This window comes from Gekko japonicus, unplaced genomic scaffold (assembly GCF_001447785.1).
Source record: "Gekko japonicus isolate JY-2015 unplaced genomic scaffold, Gekko_japonicus_V1.1 scaffold21, whole genome shotgun sequence".
NCBI classification, from domain to species: Eukaryota; Metazoa; Chordata; class Lepidosauria; order Squamata; family Gekkonidae; genus Gekko; species Gekko japonicus.
The window spans coordinates 3,077,453-3,100,496 of record NW_015173122.1 but is presented as its reverse complement, the minus strand read 5'-3'; the positions used below and the strand labels follow the sequence as shown (position 1 = coordinate 3,100,496).

Sequence of the window (23,044 nt, the reverse complement as noted above, 5' to 3'; positions counted from 1 at the left end):
AGCTCTGACATGTTCTGTCGGGGGGGGGGGGGAGCGCAGTCCCCACGGGTGAGGTATGGGAGGGCACATGACAAAGCCCCGCCCCCTGCTTCCGGCCGCCCCGCTTCTGGCCCTCATTTAGCCAGGAGGAGGCAGGAGCAGAGGGAGGGTAAGTTGCTTCCTCCCTGCCTCTCCCCCACCCCTGCCTGCCTGGGGCCAGGGAGGGCCTTCACGGGGCTTCCTTGCACTCCCGCCGGCCTTGCAGGTCCACTCGGCATTGGAGCTGCAAAGCCGGCCGCGGCGGCCGGGACCATTGGGGGAGGGGTGTGTGACCTTATGACACACTTCCGGTGATGTCAGGGAGTGTGGCCTTATGACACACTTCCGGTGATGTCAGGGGGTGCGGCATATGCTAATGAGTTATGCTAATGAGTTCCCCTAGCTCTTTTTCTACGAAACGACCCCTGGACAGATCTATGGCTTGCCAAAGGTCATCCAGCAGCTGCAAGTGAAGGAGTGGGGAATCAAACCCGGTTCTCCCAGATTAGAGTCCGCACACTTAACCACTACACGAAAGTGACAGGCAAGGACGGTTTGAAAGCTGAGATTTTGCAGGTATGCAAACCATCGCATGGAAGTTTAGTGTGCAAGAGAATCAGAAAAGTAAAACTCACCTTCAAGAGTTCCTCTGATGTAGGCCTGTCTTGGGGAATTTTCTGGAGGCAAGAGTCTACAAAGTTTCGAAAATAATCAGACCTAAAACAGGGAAAAGAGACAGAAAATTAAACTAAATTGCCAGAAGGCAAGTTTACAGTACAGCAAGTGCAATGGATGCTTTTTCACAGAGTTATTTGGAGAATCATCTAAAAATGCAGCAGAGCTTCAACCAGGGTGCCAGCACCCACTATAGGCACTGAGCTTATGGCACAAGCAACAGCCGATCTCCAGAACTTTACAGGACAGCACTGGTTTGCTCTCCCCCCCCCCAACAGGCATATATAGAATTTCAAAAGGTCACTAAAGAGCCCACTCCAAAATCTTTTCAGCATACCTTTTTCCAGGGGTCATTTCATAGAAAATGAGGTGCAGGAGCTCATTAGCATAACTTATTTGCATATGCCACACTCCCTGACATCACCAGAAGTGTGTCAGAAGGCAACACCCACCGCTCAGGCTCCACTGGACTGTTTTGGATTGCTAGCTATTGGGGGGGGGGGAACGTGCAGATCTGTCCTCGCAGAGGAGGGAGAGCTTGTACCTGAATAAAACTTGGTCTTAAAGGTGCCACTGGACAGTTTTGGACCTGTTGGCTCTGCAACTTACCTGGCTGCTTCTTGCTCTGACTGAGGGCTGCTGGGAGATGGGGGTGGGGCTTGTTGCACGTGCCCGCCCCCTGGGCTCTTTACTGCTGGAGCTCCGCTCCTGTGCGCTCCTGCAGGAAATGACCCCTGCCTTTTTCTTAATCCAAACCTGACACTTCAAGACCCGGAGTGACAAAACCTGGAATTGTCATCAAATGTGTTAAGATGTTTCTTATCTCAATTGTTCACTCACCATTCATTGGACTGGAGTGTAGGGGATTCATTCTGCGCTATGTGATATAAGGCACTCATTGCATTCATGTTAAACAAAGGAGGCTTCCTTTCCGCTGTGTAGAAAAAGAAATTATTGGCTTAATGTAGGAAAACTGCCGAATAATTTCCCAGTCAGCTCATCCCTGTTCTTTTATAAAGCCCCTCAAATCAGGCTTGCCAGCATCCATATGGACAGAGAAAAAATGTAGAGGCTTGAATATCTGGAGTGGACACCAGTACCCAGAAGGTGTTTGGTATAAAGAAGGCACCTCCAGTTATTAAAAAAAAAAAATCAGGTGGCACATGATCTGAAAGATTTCTACCTGAGGCTCTGGAAAGTGCTGCCTGGCTGAGTAGTAGACAATACTGACCCTGATGGACCAATGATTTCATTCAGTGTAAGGCAGCTTCATTGGATTCCCAAGCAGAGTCCACAAATGCTTCCTCACAGCTCCAAATAACCTTAATGCAGCCTTTGTTTTTAACAACCCCCCCCATGGAAACCTGCTTATACAACCAACTGCCAGCTACATTACACAATCATTTATGGAACAGGATCATTTCAAGTGCTTAGGGAGGCCCTCACTGGCCACATGGGCATATTTCGTTCAGCCTCCCGTATCTAACACTGGCCAGTATGCTGCAGTGGAAAGGTCACAAGTAGGGTATGATGGAGATACAGCTTTCCCGTTTTCTATGCCCCCCGCACCTAGAATTCCGAGGTAAACCATCCCACTACACTGAGAGTCTCTTTAGCTAGCATGGCTAATTGCCATTAATTAGGGATACACTTGCTGGTGTATTTTGATCTCTTCAAAGACAGGTGCTGTAGATTTGGGGCACTTGGCCTTGCACCCAAGTCTAATCCAAATTCCCTTTTCAATGTTATCTAAGCTGGTGGCCATCCCTGCCTCTTGTAGCAACAAACTCCACAATTTAAATGATATACTGTGTGAAGAATTCTTTCCCCCGGCCACAATCTACCACTGAACGGCTTCATTTCATGACCTTAGATTCTGATATTTTGAGGGAGAAAAGTTGATTCCTCGAAGCCATTCAAAATTTTTACAAACCTTGATCATATCCATCCCACCGTAATAGTATCCCACCCCTCTAAACTAAAATGCCCCAAGAAAGATGCTTTGGTGACCTTGCTGCTCCTCATCCTCCTCATTACTCTGATCGCTATTTTCTGTATCCTTCCAACCCCACAGGGTCCTCTTTGAGATGGAACAATGGGAAGAGCACACAGAAAACGTTGTAGGGATGCTCAAGGCCTTTTTGACTAGTTACTATGGGCCAAGCCTTTTCTTTCAGATGAAGGGTTGCAGAATCAACAACATTCAATTCTGCTCTGGTTAAGCACAATTATAAGTCCACTGCTGTATGCTACAGAAGAGTTTTGAAAAAAATACCTCTCAGACTTCCCATTAAATTTAATTTCACGAGGTGTGGGAGGAAGGAGGGAAACAGGTGATGTTCCCAAGGGAAGGCAAATCCCAGAGGTCAAAGCATGAAGGATTATAGACACCTATAGGTAAAGGTAAAGGTTCCCTTGCTTGAAAGCCAGTCGAATCCGACTCTAGGGTTGCGGTGCTCATCTCCGTTTCAAAGCCGAAGAGCCAGCGCTGTCCAAAGACGTTTCCGTGGTTATGTGGCTGGCATGACTAAACACCGAGGCGCACGGAACGCTGTTACCTTCCCACCGAAGTGGTACCTATTTATCTACTTGCAATTTCTTGCTTTCAAACTGCTAGGTTGGCAGGAGCTGGAACTAGAGACAGGAGCTCACCCCGTCTTGCGGCACCCGGGTCTTGAACTGCTGAACTACTGACCTTCCACAGCCTGTAGTTCAGCGTCTTAACCACTTGAGCCACCGCAGCTCCATAGACACCTATAACACTTGTTAAAAAGTTGAACATCTTAGGACAGACAAGAGAATGAAGGTAGGTACAGCAAAGGGTGTATGCAGGATTAATGAGGTAAGGGGCAAATTTCAAGTAGCAAGGCAATACTGAAAATTCCTTCCTGTGTGCTGAACAAGAGCAATGTGCCAGAACAAAAAGAAGATTCCAAAGTGTTTGGGAAGTGTACACTGAACATGCAACCTAAACAAAGTACACACTTCATTTCTCAAATTACACTTTTGACTGTGATATGGAAGAAAAACCTGTCAAGGAACCTGTTGGGAGGTCGCAGATCTGACAGGATGAGGGACACAGCTTACCTAATTCAATACATGTTATCCCAAGAGACCATACATCGACTTTACCATCATACTGCCCTTCATCCATGGCTAAAATCACTTCTGGGGCCATCCTAGAATACAGAAGATAAAATGTTCAATGAAGTTACTCATCATAACCCCTGTGTTATTTTAGTGGCATTCATGAGTGCACAAAGAGTAGCCTCAGTTACTGCAGTGAGGAAAAAACAGATTGGGTATCTATTCCCAGGCATAATATCCTAAGAATGCCACATGTAGCAGGAGGTAAATTCACAACACTGAGGGTACTAGGACAAGAGGTGTGGGTCCCTGGGCAAGAGGTGCACAAATGGGCCTCTTTCAGGCATCCCACCACCCCATGCCAAGGTTGGTAACTAGATCCATTCAGTGTTAACCCCTTATATACTAACAGGCCCAGAATTTAAATGCCTGGGACCAAAATTCTCCCCAATCCATATTAAGTGTTTTCGATTAACCAGATAACCAATTATGCAACACGATTCCAGACACCCCAGTTACTTCAAGTGATAACGAATGCTGAAGCCATTTCCTTACCAATATGGCGTCCCCACAAAAGAATTAGCAGGAGAGGCTATGGAAGCAGATCCAAAGTCTGCAAGCTTCACCTGGCCCGGTTCTGTCAGTAGGATGTTTCCTGCCTTGATATCTCTGAGGAATAGGAGAATGTTAATGTCACACTCTAAAGCCCACTTACTGGCAGGCCCCAACAGATTAGATGCAAGTACAGCTGTACCAAAACAGTATCATAAGGGGCAGCATTGTACTGGTACAATAAAGCCAGCGCTGAATCAATAAAGCATCGACACTATGCAAAGTCCAAAACAGGTAAATGTGGGTGGAAAGGGGGCTTAGAAGTGATATGCAAGGGTGAGGGGAGTACTTTACTTGTCACAGACTTTCCCCTGCATAAAGAGGACCAGAAGCCCAATACAGGAGGACTAATTTTAATCTGGGAATATGAAGATACAAAGCAATAAGGAGACAGCCACAGAGGATGCCAGCTAGTTCTGTTGATACAATGAGAGCTTTTCCAAGCCACCAAAACATCAGGCTGTTAGTAAGATTCAGGACTCAGGTGATAGCTGGTTTTTTAAAGGAAATCAGTTTCTCATACTGATATGTTCTAGCAGAGTTTACACTTTAATTCCTTTAGTCTCAAGTGCAACCCTTACATGCTCATGCATATGCTTTGGAAGGGTGTAGAAATTACTCTTTTCGTTACCCTGCTTGCCTGACAGCTTTCCAAGAAGTGCCCTTGCTGTTAAATGCCCTACAAGCCAGTCCCTGATGGTACTAAATGTGCAATGGCACGGTTTTATTTGTTTCACACAAAAAAGGGGGGAACCCTGAAAGACCTGAATGGGCTGCCCTATTAAGCCAGTTCTCCACTGCTGACTCCTTGACAGGGAGGTTACATTGGGGGGGTGGGGGTCTTCACTTACCTATGGATCATGTTGTGGGAATGCAGATATGCTAATCCTTGGAGAGCACCGTGGGTAATGGCAGCTATTTCCACCTCTTGCAAAGGCTTTTTATGGACTTGAAGAAAGAAAGATGCAGTTAACATGCCAGCAGTGAGCACACTCTCAGACACAGGCAATAAAATCTTTAGTGGAGGGGCAAGGCTCATGACGGCCCAATGCTGTGGTTTCAGCAACCAGCCTCAAGCTCAGTGGTCTTCCACTTGGCCTATCAGAAACACTAAGAGTTGGTAACAACCACCTTACTTTATGGCTGCTCTTCCCAAACACAGACTCAACACCCAAAACTGATAAACACATCCCCACCCCTGTCCTAAGCCTTTCTGAATGCCTCAGTGTTGTCACAAAACAAAGCAAGTGCCCCCAAAAACATAACCTCTCCTCCCCCACCACTTCCTGCAGGCACTCCCAAGCTACCTGCCACAAATACAGACTGATGACAGCTCGTCTTGAACTGAGAAGTCCATGCTGTTAAAAACAAGCATTTGACTACAGCTACACTGGCAAGAGAGCCTTATGCCTCATATAGCTCTCCTGGATATGTGCCTTCCTTCCGGAATGCTGCAAGAAACCAGACCAGCAAGTCAAAAGTGACTTGTTGCTTGGCTAGGGAAGCCACTGACAACAGAAAATAATGAAGAAGTAGAGACATATACTGAGATATGGAAATTTGGCTCTGCTGAGAGATATTACAGAGGAATTTGGAGGCTTCTCTCTTTCACACATGTGCACACACTCAGTCAAGTATCGGAATAGCTTACCTTCTAATAAATCTGATGCTGATCCTAAACAGTATTCCATAACAAGCTAAAGAGGGTAGAGGGGAGAACAAGCTGTTAGAGAACACTACAAAGTTAAGAGTCCAGTGGCACCTTTAAGGCCAACAAAGTTTTATTCAAGATGTGAGCTTTCGTGTGCAGGCACGACTCTTCAGATTACAGATCATAGTTGTATATATAGGGGTGGCTTGTTAAATTAGCATGCAAAATAGTAAAGATGTTTTTTAACAGATCAAAAGAATAACACTACAGTTAGGTAGTAGGACACCGCCCCAATCGAGAATGTATGCCACCATCTACCTCAAAGTCCTCAAGCTTCACCAGAAAACTGCCCAGCATCTGACATCAGGCCAGAAAACAAGCCATCACAATCCTCCCATGTTCATTCTGCACCAAGTGGCAGGCTCAGAGATGCAGGGGGATGAGAGGTGACGATGACTCCAAGTTAACAATTTTATTCATGGAACCTCAACAAATTTTCTGAGATAGTATATAATAAAACTTTTGGAAACTCACAACAAAATCAGCAGAATATTATTAAAAAGTGGCAAAACAGGGTGGTCCTTTAAAAAAAAAAACTTTTCACCAAATGCCCAAGAAAATAAAACATCAGATTTTTTGGAGTTATTAATACAGTCAAAGACCAGCATAAATCATATACACACAATCACGAGGAATAAAGTTAAATAGAAGAATACCCATATAATAGAAAATAAAATTTAAATTTGATAAAATATATCACAAATTAAAATAAATATTATGTTAAATTTAAGAACCACTGCTTAAGATAACTTTGCAAATTTTGCTGGCACCCACAAAAAACCTTGCACAGGAAGCTGTAATTTGTGGATTCACGCCTGTAAGGAGCTTTCTAGTAATCTCAGAAGCAGGACAGCCCAGTGGCTTTCTAAGGAATGAAAGGATGAACTTTGCACAAATTTCTTGGTAGAAACAACATTGCAACAAGACATGTTCAACAGATTCAATCCTACCAGCTCCGCAGGGGCAAACCCTCTCAAGCACAGGGGTCTTCTATATCTTCCCTTGACCACTGCAGAGGGGAATGCTCTCCATTGAGCTAGGGAGAAAGCCCTTCGATGGGATGGTATCTCCAATGTTGATAAATAAACAGCCGGTGCGACAACATATCTAGTATTTTCTGGTGCCAAAAAATCTGGAGTATTATCTTCCCCTGGCACCTAAAACTCAATACAGAAGGCGCTAGGTGAACAGAGACAGGGAGGGGCATTTTACAAATTGGATGTCATCGCTGTAAGATCCTGTGTCTCTGGCAGTCGGTCACCCACCTTACTTCAGAAGGTTAGGGCACACAGAGAATGTGTCTAATGAACATCTTAACAGCCAGGCAACTTTGCGTGGCAGTAAGGCGGCCTTTCAGGTAACTTTCAAAGCCCCAAACAGTCTGAGACTAGGGCAAGTCCCAGGACTTGAAAATGTGTCTGGAAATGAACAGGAAGTCAGCACAGTTCTTTCAGAACTGGCAGGATGCACTCATAGCAATCTAGTCCAGTCACTGCAGTCTTCAATCAGTATTTAAAAAAATATAGTGCCTTGAAGTGGCCTAGCTTGAATGTGATCTGTTCATGGATAAATGTGGTCAGTCAAGAACAGAAAAGTAAATCAAATAGAGCTACGGTAGTATGTAGCACAGATGAGAACCAAACCTCTCTCTGTAGGCCCAGGTCTAATGGTACCCACAGGCTGCAAATCTGGTTTTAAGGGAAGTGCAACTCAGTTTAAAACCCTGGTCAGGGCTCTTTTTTTTTTTTTTAAGAAGTGTTGGAATTCTCAAGAGGGAAATGAAGTTTTCAATCTGTATACTGAAAACTCAGGTTCCAGAACTCCATTCCAGCACGTTCCCCCAGGAAAACAGCCATGATCCTGGTTACCTAAGATGGTTGACCAACCATGCCTCAGGCTTATGAGGACTGTGCTTTGGTTTAGTGGCCTTCACCCAGTCCGTTATTCCCTCCAAGCATCTATTCCAAACATCTACCATCTTGCCCAAGTCAGCTGTTTAGGCACCAAATGCATACTGGTGAACACTTCACTCGATCTCCAGATGATGACCCACAATGGGTTTTTGTAGATGTTAAATAGCATGGGAAACCAGACAGAACCCCACAACGCAAATACTAATGACTGAAATAGCTGGCTACCAGCATCCCCAGCAATCTACTAGACAGGAATGGAGCCATTAGTACATGGTATCCCCCATAAACGATTTAAGATGACCACATTAGAAACATATTGTGGTTGATTATCATTAGGTAGGGCAATGAAAGGGGATTCACAGTAACAAAACAATCTGGAAACAAGACTGAAGTGAGTCTGATAATTTATCTCATTCAAAAGAATCTGGAGATGCCTGGTTACCCCTTGCTAGAGAACCTTGCCCCTTATGGGGGTATTACTGGCCAGCTGCTTGGAATGCTTGGAATGATTCTGCAGCTATGATCTACTGGTTTAATGAATTTGCTAGTAAGCAGAGCATCACGGGCTTGCCTGCCTGACAGTTTCAGAAACACCACTGTCAAACCTTGGAAGCCTTCTATCTTAAGAGGGCAGGGATATATATATATATATATCACCACTGTCAAACCTTGGAAGCCTTCTATCTTAAGAGGGCAGGGATATATATATATATATATATATATATATATATGAAGGCAAGAAATAGTCATCCAGAAGGCCAACTCACTTGCAGTTCAATCCAACCCCTGTCTATGCAGGTCCACTGATTTCAATGGATTTTACTTCTAAGTAAACAAATGAAAGCCTGCAGCCCTGATATAAAACTGAAAGACGCTAAGACGGGTATTTACGGTTTCAGCTTGAGCAAGTTTTGAAGGAATACGTGTCCCATGAGGTTAGCATCCCAGATGCAGGAGAGTGAAGTTGGCTTGTTGATTTCATGGGATGCATTCACGGGGAAAGTAATGAAAAGGAGCACCTAATCCTTCCAAGTTTCATGTGTTGTGTTTTTTAATTTTATTGAGAACTCTATTTTTAACAGCGGCCTTTAGAACAAAACTACTCAGCATAAATCATCCAGAAAAATGACAAATTAAAAAAAAACCCAGTTACACTATCTCTGTTATCATTCACTAATGGGAAGTTTGCTAAAATTTTGAGCAACTATCAAGGGAAGCAGCCAAACTTTGGTATTAAATTATGTCAGAATGAAAGAGTTAAGTACACAGAAATTCTTTTAATATCCACGTTCTAAACACAAGCCAAGAAGACTGGATAAAGAAGTTTTACTTCATTACAAGAATTTCAAATAACGTAATGGAGATCAGGGTGCTCAAGACATCAAGTGATGATCTTGAGAAGAAAAATGCAAGTGTTGCAACACACCCATTCAACACTGGCAACCAGGGGAAATACTTTTATTTCTATCTGACCCATAACACACACACACAGTATTTTCTTACCCATGCCGTATGCTCCCGCAAATAGCAGCCTTTGTATTCTATACTGTTGGGATGTTTAATTCGTTGCAGGAACTTGACTTCTTTAATGATATCCTGCCATTTCTGTGGAAGAGGGAAAAAAGAACTTGGTAAAAAGATTTATTGGAGGTGGGATGGGAAAAGTGGCCTACTGTAGATAAACAATTCTAGTTACCGGTCACGAATACCTCGGCAACCTGTGGAAGTGAAGACCATTCTCTGCTGCCTGCCTTCCAGTCTGGGAGAAACCAGAGCCCTTCAGTGCTCAACGGCAACTGTCACAACCAGTTTCACTCAGAGAGTTCGTTGCCTTCATCCAGTCTTTACCAACTTTCACCCAATATGCATTGCCACTGAGACTGCCTCTCCTATGGACAAACCTCAGGACCCGCTTTCACAGGCTTTGTGACCCACTTTTGGGTCTGAACAGATAGGTTGAGAAAACAGAGTTGCACTTACTTGTAACTGTTGTTTGTCGACGTCTTCCGTGCAGACACACACTGGGACTGTGCTTGTGCAGGCCAGCCACGGCACATTTTCTTTCTAGTTCAAAAATTCCAAAGAAGGAGGCGCCTTGCTCCTTTTCGGAGCTGATACAGGTGCGGGATTCCTACCCAATGCATCACACGCTCCATCGGCAGGCGCCTACTTTCCTCAGTTCCCACTAAGCCGCTGCGAGCTCCCTTCCATGACACAATAGGCCCTGTGAGAGCTCATGGTGGGGCAAGAGGGAGGGAATGTGTGTCTGCAGAGAAGACGCTGATGAACAACAGTTACAGGTAAGTGCAACTCTGTTTTCATCTTCTGCCTTCTCATGCATCCCCCACATTGGGACCATAAGCCAGCTACTCACCAGAGGAGGTAGGGTGAGTCTCTCACTGGAACAGAGCCTGTAGATTAGCCTTGCCCACATCTGCTTCTTTCCTCACTTGAGGGTCTGAAGCGTAGTGCTTCACAAATGTGTCCTCTGTCGACCAGGCTTCCGCCTTACAGATGTCCAGCAGGGGAACTCATCGATGAAACGTGGTAGATGACCCCTGTGCTCAGGTGGAGTGTGGTTTTGCATCAAGGGGATATGGCTCTCTAGATGCCACGTAGCAGGAACAGAGGGCAGCATCTACTCATCTGGACACGGACCGGGCTGAAGCAGGTTTGCCCTTTCTGGAGCCCCAATACCAAATAAATAGTGCTTTGTTCTTACGGAATGGTTTGGTTCTATCTATATAGTAGAGGAGGGCCCTCCTAACATCAAGGGTAATGTAGGGCCTTATCTGCTTCTGAGCGGGGAAAAATACTGATAGGAAAATGTCCTGTGCTACGTGGAACTTGAAAACTACCTTAGGTAGGAAGTCTATACTCAGGTGTAATACGACCTGTTCACTGAATATCTTGGGGGGGGGGGAGGAGGAGAGATTCACTACCCAAAGGAGGCTCAGAGCAGCTTACAATCTCCTTCCCCTTCCCCTCCCCACAACAGACACCCTGTGAGGCAGGTGTGGCTGAGGGGGCTCTTTCAAGAACTGCTTGTGAGAGAACAGCTCTGAAAGAACTTGTGACAGACCCAAGGTCACACCAGCAGCTGCATGTGGAGGAGTAGAGAATCAAATCAGGTTCTCCCAGATTCGGGGATCAACCCTGAGTGCTGCCAGTCAACGGACTCTACTGCTTGAGGTAATAGTCACTAAGAATGCTACCTTCCCTGACAGCAGTGCTGTGTAGCCATGAATGCCTCCTGAGGACTATGGCAGAGGCCATCGATCTGGCTGATACATCAGCGGCATGTCTGCCCACGTTAATCTCCTGTTTTGAGAGTTTCATTGCCTTGGACTGGATAAGTTTAGCCAGGGACTTGGATTCATCAGGCAATTTGTCCAGGTTCCTCCCAGAGGAAAAGCTGGTAGCCTCCCATGATCACTTGATAATTTGATAATTTGCCACTTGAAAACTGAGAGCAGAGGAAGTATAAAACTTTCTTCCCAAAGCGTCCAGATGGTGGCTTCCCCTGTCAGCTGGGGATGAATGCTGGCCATGACTAATGAAGACGGTGGTGGGTGCGTGGACTGAAACTCACAGGAGTCCTGTTTTACTCTGTATACATTTTCAATCTTACAAGGTATGACCTGAATGGAGGCTAGTTTCTGCCAGACTGGAATTGTGAGGTCAGAAAGACCTCCCAGGATTGGAAAACTATCTCTGGAGTGTCAGAGTAGAGACAACTCAAAATTCTGTCCTTCAGACAGTTCTCTGAAGTGGTAACATCCTTTTGCCATTCTTAGCATTTGTTCTCCATAGAGACGGAGGTCTTTGCTAGGAGATACTGGGGTTGGGTCGCCCACGGTACCATCGAGTGATGGGTCCAAGGCACTCTCGGAACTATAACAAGATGCTGCAGACACCTCTTCTTTAGGCTCATAGTATGGACACTGGAACGGAAGCAGCGTGGGCATCCATGTATCCCTGTGCATTAGGGTCACACCCCTCTAAAGTTTGAGGGTAATGTCCAGCCCATCTATTTAAATAGGATAGTGACATATAGTAAGAATGTTGAAGAGGGCCCGCACTGCTTCTGCGCAGGAGGTTCCAAATGCAACCGGACCTTAGTTGACGGTTCTACAGAAGCTGAACATGGGCACCTAGATTCTTCCTCTGGAGCAATTGAAGTTGCTCTTTCTGGAGGGATTGGGGCCATCCTGATAGTTGAGGTCATAGGAACTGAATGGGGGCCCAGAACTGATGGGGGCCCAGAACGGGATTCAGTAGTCAGAGCCTAGGGAAGTGGACCCAAGATAGTAGGACCTGGGCTCGGAGTTACCTTGGAAGGAACCAAGGAGGACAAAGCCTTCTCCCACAGTGCGGCTTTCAGCCTAGAGACCCTATCTGACCGAGCCTTCAGGGTAAAGCGCTGGCAAACTGAACAAGCTCCAACATTGTGGACCTCTCCTAAGCACAGAAGGCAGAGTTCATGCTTGTCTTTGTATGTCATCTTTGTTCCACATTTTGCACATTTTTAAAAACAGTGCCTTGGACACCTTGATGAGGGGGACCACAAGCACAAGAAACAGGGAGAGCCTGGACGATGGGACTTGCCTCTTGTGAAATAGACTCCTGAAGGAGTGCAAAACGAACCCTCGATGGACAAAAAGGAGTCTTCTTTCATCCACAATGACAATGAAGAAAATCAATGGAGTGTGCTAGAAAGCTTCCTATCCTTGCAGCAGCAAAAAAGGAACTGAGGGAAGGGGGCACCCTGCCAATGGAACACATGGCACATTGGGTGGGAATCCCACACATGCATCGGCTCCAAAAAGGGGTGGGGTGCCCCCTCTTTGGGGTTTTTGAGCTAGAAAGATAATGTCCCATGGTCAGCTTGCGCAAGCACCATCCCAGTGTGGGGCTGCACGAGAAGACGGATGATGAAACCATGGCGTAGTTGTACAGACTTGGATTTGGGAGATCCAAGCTCAAATCCCCATTCTGCCATAAAGCTCACTGGACGACCATGGGCTCCCTCTCAGCTTAATTCATTTTAATTAATTTATTAAATCATTTACATCCCACCTTTCCTTTTGGTTCAAGGCAGCTTATAATAGTTAAAACATCACCAGCTAAAACCAAAGATAGAATAGCAAGCCCCATCCCTCCCCGCCTTAAAAGGTGCCCGCCATTCAACCTCCTTCAAAAAGTTCTGGCAAGTAGGCAGGTCTTGCAGTGCCTCCTGAATAACTCCAGGGAGGGGGCTCCCCCTCACTTTTCCAGGGAGCCTATTCCACAGAACCAGAGCCATGACGGAAAAGGCCTGGGCTCTGGCTGATGCCAGACAGGCCAAGCTAAGTGGTCAGACAGACGACAGGTGGCTGTCTGATGACCGAAGTTTGTGCACAGAGACACGTGGAAGGAGATGGTCCTTCAAATACGTGGGTCCAACACGAAAGGCTTTAAAAGTCATAACCTGGGTGTGGAGTTAATGATTCAGCAGAAAAAAACATTGTTGATCAATGTGTACGCACCCAATGGAGCAAAGGAAAAATTTTTTAAGGATATAACTGACCAATTACAACAATTGACTTATGAGCAAGTTATTATGGCCGGAGACTTTAATGGGACAATAGATCGTGTAGACAGAAAACCACAAAAGGACAACGAATTCAGCGGAAAATTGCCAAAGAATTTTTTTGAATTAGTTAAGCAAGAAAAATTAGAAGATGTTTGGAGGAAATGGAACCCGATGCAGAAAGACTTTACTTTTTATTCCAATAGACATTGCTCTTTTTCCAGAATTGATATGATTTGGATGTCTGAAGAATTATCAATGAAAACACATAAGACTGAAATTTTGCCAAGATGTAACTCAGATCACAATCCGGTGGTATGGAGTTCCACAGAAGGGAAAAAACCCTTTCTGTGGAGGATTAATGAAGACTTGTTGGATAAGAAAACGGTAATTGAGATGTTAAAGGAAGAAACGAAACAATTCTTTCAACAAAATTTAAATAAAGAAACACCGATACAGATTGTATGGGATGCTTATAAAGCTGTGATGAGAGGAATTCTCATCTCGCAAAACGTGAAGCAAAAAAAGGAAAAACTTCAAAAACAAACAGAAGTGTTAGAAAAAATTGCTCAGAAAGAAAAGGAATTAAAAAAGAAGCCTGGAAAAAAGCAAATTATTAAAGAATTAAAGTTGCTGAAGGAACAACTGAATGAGACTTGGAATCAGGAAATGTATTGGAATTTAAAGAAGTTACAACAGAAATCTTTTGAAGGGGCGAACAAACCGGGAAAATACTTAGCTTGGCAACTTAAGGCTAGAAGAGAGAGAAGAATGATAACCAAAATAATAGAAGATGGAAAAGAGTTCGTTGATCCTAATGGAATAAAGAGATGTTTCTTCAAGTATTATGCTAAACTATTCCAAACAACTAGAGTTGATCTTGAGAAGATTAAAACATATTTAAAGGAGATTCCACTACCAAAAATAAGTAAGGAATACAAAGATTTATTAAATGGTCCAATTCAAAAAGAAGAAGTGATGAAGGCAATAGAAGAGACAAAGTTGGGGAAGGCGCCTGGGCCGGACGGATTTACAGCGAAATTCTACAAAAAGATGAAAGAAGAAATTTCCCCGGTCCTGGAAGCTTTAACCAACGAAATAAGAGAAAACAAAAAGGTGCCGGACTCATGGAAAGAAGCAATTATTTCTTTGATTCCAAAGGAAGGACAAGATTCAACAAATGTAAAGAACTACAGGCCAATATCTCTTTTGAACAACGATTATAAAATCTTTGCAAAAATTATTGCAGAAAGGGTGAAAAACTATTTACAAACGGTAATTTCTGAAGATCAAGCGGGCTTTTTACCCAAAAGGCAGATTAGAGACAATGTAAGAATAGTAATGGACGCAATTGAATATTATGAAAAGCACCCAGAAAAAGAAGTAGCTTTTCTGTTTGTTGATGCAGAAAAAGCTTTTGACAATCTTAATTGGAATTTTATGCACCAGATGATGGAAAAGATTGAAGCGGGACAACATTTTAGAAATTGTATTGAAGCTATCTATTCTGAACAAAGAGCTAAAATAAATGTGAATAAAGAACTGACAGATAACTTCAAAGTACAGAAAGGAACAAGGCAAGGTTGTCCGTTATCACCGTTATTATTTATCTGGGTATTGGAAATACTTTTACAAAAAATACAGTACGATCAAGAAATAAAGGGCTTGACACATAAAGGACACCAATACAAATATCGAGCATTTGCAGACGATGTAATGTTTATGGTGGAAAACCCAACAGAAAAATTGACATTGCTTTTTCAAAAAATAAAGGAGTTTGGAGAATTGGCCGGCTTTTACGTAAATAAGAATAAAACAAAACTTATATGTAAAAACATGATCAAACAAAAACAAGTGGAACTACAAGAACTGGTACAATGTGAAGTAGTTAAAAAAACAAAATACCTTGGAATTGAATTAACGGCAAAAAATATAGACCTATATAAGAATAATTATGAGAAATTATGGACTAAGCTGACTCAAGATTTTAAGAAATGGGATAAAATGAACTTATCACTGATGGGAAGAATATCAGTTATAAAAATGAATGTCCTACCACGTTTGATGTTCCTGTTCCAAACAATACCAATTCTGCATAAAACGGATTTGTTGGCCAAGTGGCAACAAGAGTTGTCAAAATTTGTTTGGGCAGGCAAGAAACCAAGGATCAAAATGAAAATACTTTGTGATGCCAAAGAAAGAGGAGGTCTACAAATGCCAAATCTTAGACTATATTATGAAGCGGTTTGTCTAACATGGATGGATCAATGGGTGAAGCTTGAAAATGACAGATTGTTGGGGTTGGAAGGGCATGATTGTAGATTTGGCTGGCATGCATATTTATGGTATGACAAGATAAAAATGGACAGTTTTTTTAAACTTCACTTGGTGAGAAAAGCTTTGTATATGGTATGGACAAGATATAAGAAGTACCAGAGTGACTTAAGACCATTGTGGATTGTACCAGTAGAAGTGTTGATATCTTACTCAAGACAGCGAGGTAGAGACTGGTTGCCATATAGAGATTTAATTAAAAAAGAGGGAACAGAGTGGGTAATGAAAAAGCAGAATGAAATTGAATATGAATATGAGTGGTTGAAATATATGCAGATTTATGATCTTTTTAGATCTGACAAAAAAAACTATGGTTTTAGAGAGGAAAAAAATGAAATTGAAAAGGTTTGGGAGAGTGGAGGAGGAAAAAATATTTCTAAAATGTATAAGGTGTTGTTAAAATGGTATACTGAAGATGAAACTGTTAAAGAACAAATGTTAAAATGGGCTATTAATATGAATAAGGAAGTGGCTATGGAAACCTGGGAATATTTGTGGAAAAATTCTATTAAGATCTCGACATGTACTAATGTTAAAGAAAATTGTTATAAGATGATGTATAGGTGGTACATGACACCTAAGAAAATTGCAAATATGAATCAAAATATGTCAAACAAATGCTGGAAATGTAAGAGGCATGAGGGCTCATTTTATCATATGTGGTGGACTTGTGAGAAAGCTGTAGACTTTTGGACAAAAGTCCACAATGAAATGCAAAAAATACTGAAATGTTCTTTTAAAAAAGCACCGGAAATTCTGCTTTTGGGACTTAAAATGGAAGAAGTCAATACGACTAAAAAGACCTTACTCTGGTACCTGATAGTGACAGCGAGAATGATTTATGCTCAGTTTTGGAAGATAGAAAAGATACCAGAGGTTGAAGAATGGATACAAAAAGTTCTGTTCATGGCACAAATGGATAAGATTACAAAAAAATTGAATAACAAAGAAGACAATGAGTTTTTTGGAGAATGGAATGACTTTAAAATTTATCTGGAAAAGAACTGGGATGTGAAACAAAACTTAATATGTTTAGATCAATATTAAGTCAAATGATGTTATCTTTAGATTGTAATGATGAAAAACTGATATTGTTGATGATATGAAGTAATTTGGAGCAGGGGTGGAAGCATTGTGGGAAGCCATTGGAGGGAGGGGAGGAACTGGGAATGGGGTAGACAATTGATAGAATGAATTGTTTTATATGTTGTATTCCTGAGAAAATAAAATTTGTTTACCAAAAAAAAAAAAAAAGTCATAACCAGCATCCTGAACTGAACGCAGAAACAGACTGGCAACCGATGCAGCTGTTTCAAAATGGGCATAAGTTGCAGGCGGCTAGCCCCTGACAGCACTAAGCCTGCCACATTCTGGACCAGTTGTAGTTTCTGGGTTGTCTTCAAGGGCAGCCCCACACAGAGCACGTTGCAGTAATCCAACCATGAGGTTACAGAAGAATGGATCAGCATGACCAGGTTAGTTGAGTCCAGGTAATGAGAAAGTTGGTGAATCAGATGTCATTGACAGAAGGTGCTCCTGGCCTTTTCAAACAGCAAGGCAGGGTCCATGAGCACCTGTAAGCTCTTAACCTGCTCTGAAAAAGTCAATGTCACACCATTTAGGACAAGCAGATTCAGTCCCTTTAGAATATCAGCCATACCATGATGCACATGTGCTCTCTCACTCATCAAAGAGTCCCCTGCCAACATCACTCCAGTCGTCTTCCAGTCCACTTCATGTCGCATAGCTATAAGCAAGTAGGCAGCTCCCAATGTTACAGAAAACAAATTTCACATAAATGACAGCCCAACATCCAACATCAACCAGACAGAAGCAGAATTATCAATACACACTAGCCATCTTCAAACATTTTCCTAAACAAGTCTGCCTTGCAAAGTTTTGAGCAGGGGGCTTCCTAACATTTTCAGGAAAAGGCCATTCAGTAACATAGGAGACACCAGAATGAAAATCCAAGATGGGGCAGCAATAGATTTTATCTGCCTGCAGGAAGGAACACAGAGAAGGTATTGATTAGATGAACGGAATTGCGATGCAGGATGTTAATGTGGCTCAGAGGGTTATACTGGGAAGATAGAATGGAGGAGGGGGAGAACCATGTATGCCGTCCTGAGGTCCTTGGAAGAAAAGCAAGAAAAACCACGTTGATAATTGTCGAGGAAGGGCGAGAGAAAAATAAAAACAGAAAGAAAGGGAGGGAGGGAGGGGAGGGCTACAACAACACTGGAAGAGGTGCAGCCTCTGCCCCATCACCTCTTCTCCCATAGGACTGCTACAAAGATCAATAAGGCCAAGGCTGCATTCTGCACACTGGAGATGCCGATTAGTCATAACTGCAGCTTGAGCTGCCTTCTCTCTTTGCAACAGGGAAAACCAGAAAGGGTTTTATTAACTGCGCTATCTCTTTCAAAATAAATACTGGCCCGCCCGCCCAAGACAAACCAGCCCTATTTCTGAACCATGTTTCATTGATGGGAGCAGAGTATTTATAGCTCAATCATAATTAAAACAGCAGGAGGAGGAGATACAAATTACAATTTCGCCATTACACGGTGAAACAAATTGTATGAGTCAGGAAACAGAGTGCAGCCATAGCTCAGCCCTCATGGAAAAATTCTTCAGTAAGTTACATTCATCTCTCCAATGTACAGAGAGGAGCAGCACCTTGCTTGGTATTTTGAAGCCTCCAATGGTGCTCAACTCTATGGCTACAGCATCAGGACAAGCTCGGAACGGCTAAATCTTTCACTTCTAAATAATATGTTCTCGCTGGCCAGGTACACTGTTACTGTTCAAAGTGGTTGGGCAAGAATTCACAATCACAAATCTCTGCCACGGGCAGACTAGGAAGTTAAAATGGCTCCAGAGGCACTACAAACCAGCATTGGAGGGCCCCTCAGTTTAGCAGTGCCACAGACATCGGCTTATTTGTTCCTTCCTCCTGCAAACTGTCTGCAATGCAGGAGGCAGCAACTGGTGAGCTGATACCAATCATCACCGCCACTACAGGGCCCACACCAAGTGGCCCCTGAGGTGCTGGGGCAGGACCTGGCCCTCAGTGGCCCCCAAAGGCAGCCGCCCACTGGGAAGTTTCCCTGTAAGATAAGTAGCCAGTTCGCCCCTGAACTCTGCATTTGGCTTTAGGCTGCAACACCGCCATTCTGCCTGGCTTGCTGCCCTCACCATGCCTCTGAACTACCTGATATATTGCTACCGATATCTTGCAAACATACCTAATGACTACATAATGAAAAGCAAACATTTTAATAACTGTGGCAATATTACCACCAGTCTTTGATGCCCAAGAGGTACATGGCCCCACTACTCCATTCTAGGCTGCATCCACACAGCGATGGCTGTCTGTTGTGGATTCACTAGCTGGTGCAAATGGCATATACATTGGCACAGAGCATCCATATGGAAGTTCCCTCTGCTCTTTCCTTGGTAATCCCCTTCAAGGTTGCTATCCCCTATTCCCATGCCACAGGATGGTTTTTTTCCAAGATCTTCTTTAAAAGAAACAAGTAGTTGCGATACAATGCTACAGAGATACAGTGACTGCTAATTTTTTTAAAGCCAGAAAAAAAGTCTTCTAGTGGCACAGGGGAGGAAATAGTAGCCATGAAATGACAGAAGTATAATGGCGCCTATGTGTTTGGAAAAGCACTCCTTCTCGTCCACACAGTGTGCAAATCAGCTTGGCCTGCAATCTCTCAGGAAAGATCAGAGCAAAGCAGAAGAAGTCCTGGAAAGTGGACAATTGGTGGACAGCGTTGTGTGAATCATCTGAAACACACTGCTTGGGTTTGAGAAACAAGGCAGAACAAAACATCTGTGTGGAAACAACCCTAGCTACATGATTGAATACGAATAAAAGGATTCCCTGCATACAGAATATCCTATGGCACAGGTGGGGAAATCATGGTTCGCAGGCCACATCCAGCCTGTAGGAACTTTCATGCAGCCTTCAAACAATTTGTCAGGAGAATCAGTCCTCCGGGGGGGGGGGGACTGTTGAACAGCGCAAGAGACTCACGTCTCTGTGTGTGCCTGCTTCCAAGGCCTCCAAATTGGAAACCAGCGGCTTCCAGTCCCAGCACTGGAAATGGGGAGAAACTGTGTCCAAATCAGAGCTTAAGAATACCAATTTATACAGATATACCCCGCTTTCTTCCCAGTGGGGAAACAGCTTACAATAACACGGTCCTCCCCTCCTCCATTTTATCCTCACAACCATAACACTTCAGAAGAACCTGATGAGGCAGGCTGAGAGAGACTGGCTAGCCCAAGGTCAGACAGCAGGCTTTCATGGCACAGGGGAGATCTGAACCCTGGTCTCCCAGATGTAAGTCTAACACTAACAACTAGACCATGCTGATTCTCAAAAGCAGGAAAGAAAAAAGAAAAAGAAGGAAGGAGAAAAACATCCAATCGAGCACAAAATTAATCATCTTGGCCAATGTTCTAGAACTCAGACAGACCCACGGTTGCTATGAGAAAGTATGACATTCCTCACTTTCATGGCTTGTTCTTGCCGGTAGCACTCAAAGCTGACCTTAATCTGCCTAGCCTGGAATTTTCCCACGCCTGCACTGTATCTTTGTGAGGTTCCTCAGGATGAATTTGTTCAAAGTGAAAGGCATGAGTTTCTGCTTGATCTGACGTTTATTCAGATTTGCAGACAAACCCTCCACCTCAGCCTGTGCCTCTGCTGCAGCTGTGTTTATCATTCTTTGCAAGTTTTTAAGAAAACAGAATTTGCAGGCTAAGAATTAGTTAACTTTATAATTTAATTCTCAGTGCTACAGAACAAGATTCAACATATATGTTTTATTCTAAGTATGTTGGTATGACCCATGTGTTTATTTGCAGGGCAGCTAGATATGTGAGGACCTGGAAAAATTCAGAAATAACCCTCTCCAAGTTTTTGGAGCATTGGGGGGGGGGGGGGGTCTCGGAATCTCTGTAGAAATACCTTTTTTCTCCTTTTAGAATGAATAAAATGCTTTTAAAGGCAAGATATTAACTCAGAATAGCTACCATGAAGATTTTTGTTGAAGACAATCTATAGCATTAGATAATTCTGTAAATATACATTAGAGCATATTGTGCACAAAATATATGATTCAGGAAGTTTTGTATGAAAACATACTATTGTTTTCAATGCTACAAAGTTCAGCTAAATACTCAGTACTAAATATGTTTTCAATGATGCAGAGTTCACCTAAATACTCAAATATGTTGCTAGACCTATTATGACCGTATGAGAAAGTTTCTGTCCAACCAATACACTTTCTTTGCTACAAAATCTGTGTGTTCAGTCTTCAGCTTTTACTTTTTCCTAACTCTCACATGACACAAAGTGCTAAAGCAGCAGAGTACAGCAGTCCGCAAATCTCTCTTTAGTATTAGGTACATGTAGAAAACGAAGGCATTTATATCTTTAAATGCCATACGTACGCCAAGTATTATAATGCTATATGCTAAGTTATAGATAATGCATTTGATATTTAAACACAAAGAGTTTACGCTTGATAAGAAATTAAGTACTGCACAGATACAAGTTTTTTTCTCCCTCATTTCAACGCTTCCAGGAATTTTACATCTCTAATGGCAGTACAACAAATCCCAGTGTCATTCATCTGGGAGTACCCACAAATTCACAGGCTCTCTCAACAAGCATGCCCCTTTCTGACAAGGGTGAGGGCAGGATCATACGTTTTCTGCCAAAATGCTGTTGTGCCCCAAAATCACATAATTTTATCTCCATTTTATTCTGCCCTTACTCCAAGGAGTTCAGCTTGATGTATGATTCTCCATGTCCCTATTTGATCCTTACAACAACCCTCTGAAATAGGTTAGGATGGGAATGTAGAATTGTCCCAATGCCATGCAAGAGGTATCATTTGTGACATTTCCATGCAAAACAAAGTATACTATAGTGACCACTCACAAGAGCTGTAACTGATGAAATATAGTCCCATCAGCTTATACCCAGTTTGTAAATACAACATAATTGTTTTCACTTCCCAACAAAGACTATGATAGAATGTGGGGGAAAATAAATATAACATAATGGTTTAAACTTATTTACAAAGTGCTATTAATGTATATTTTAAAAGATTATAACATTTACATTGTGCTTGCAGGTTTGCACTATTAATTTTGCTTATGCTCTGCCAATGTCATTTGGCTGCCTGCCCTGAAAACACCTCACTTGGGGAAAAGCAAAACCCTGCAGGTGACAAACCCCCAATTTATGCCATAAACAAAGGTCCCTGGGTAAAGGCTTTTTCTCATGGCAATGTTTACCTTAACTCAATACAGCTAATACAGCTGCCCTGAGCCCATTTTGGGGGGTAGGGTGGGGTATAAATTTAATAAATAAATAAATAATACAGCAAGCTAATACCAGTAGCCTTAAGCCTGCAGTATACAACAGGAGTTTATGTACCTCATTGGATTGCTTCCCACTGTAAGACATTTTCTTGATGGCCACCACTTCATTGGTGCGCACATCACGTGCCTGTAATGACAAAAAACAACTCATTAGTATTCTGCTGCCATAGGATCCTGTCAATGAAGTTCAACATTCTCAGCTCAAGCCCATAGTGGATCCTGAACCTGGGATCCCAAGAGGTGTTAGGCTGGGATTTAGCCATCAGTCAGCCACATCAGCCAAAAGATTTCTTAATATGTCCAAATGGGTCAGATGGTTCCTCTTGACCCATACACAGGCTTCTAGATAAGGTCTGCTTGCTAGTTTAAAGCAACGAACTGCTTGATGATTCTTGTGAGGACTTATAGTCTGCCTTAGCCTCTTTTTCATGCCAACTCATCAACAGGTCCTGGTTCTAACAAACCATGTATGCAAGAGGTCTCTCTGGAATATGGGTGGCATCTAAACATCATCCACCCAACAAAGCTGTGGATTCCTGCATGTGCGGTGGGGATGCTTGTACACAATCAGGGTGTGATATGCTGCGTCTGTCCTTCACAATGATGGCTCTGACAAGGACATGCACTGCAGGGCTGAGAAGGTGGGTTTGGCTGGTAACCAAAAGGGAGTAACATGTAAAAAAATTGCTTATTGCAGACCAGGCA

At 43.1% G+C, this 23,044-nt stretch overlaps 1 protein-coding gene across 1 annotated transcript in view; it reads right to left on the bottom strand.

Annotated features, from left to right (window-relative positions):
- Positions 1-604: 604 nt before the first annotated feature.
- Positions 605-23,044, bottom strand: part of LOC107119398 (serine/threonine-protein kinase TAO1-like) — a gene marked incomplete at its 3' end in the record, with an annotated part of 30,776 nt that continues 8,336 nt past the window's right edge. The window contains exons 2-9 of the mRNA XM_015421861.1: positions 22,395-22,466; positions 9,520-9,621; positions 6,044-6,089; positions 5,244-5,340; positions 4,336-4,449; positions 3,781-3,872; positions 1,534-1,627; positions 605-735 (exon numbers count right to left, since the gene is read on the bottom strand). Coding sequence (XP_015277347.1) covers positions 605-735; positions 1,534-1,627; positions 3,781-3,872; positions 4,336-4,449; positions 5,244-5,340; positions 6,044-6,089; positions 9,520-9,621; positions 22,395-22,466 — 748 coding nt within the window. The remainder of the gene's footprint in view (positions 736-1,533; positions 1,628-3,780; positions 3,873-4,335; positions 4,450-5,243; positions 5,341-6,043; positions 6,090-9,519; positions 9,622-22,394; positions 22,467-23,044) is intronic.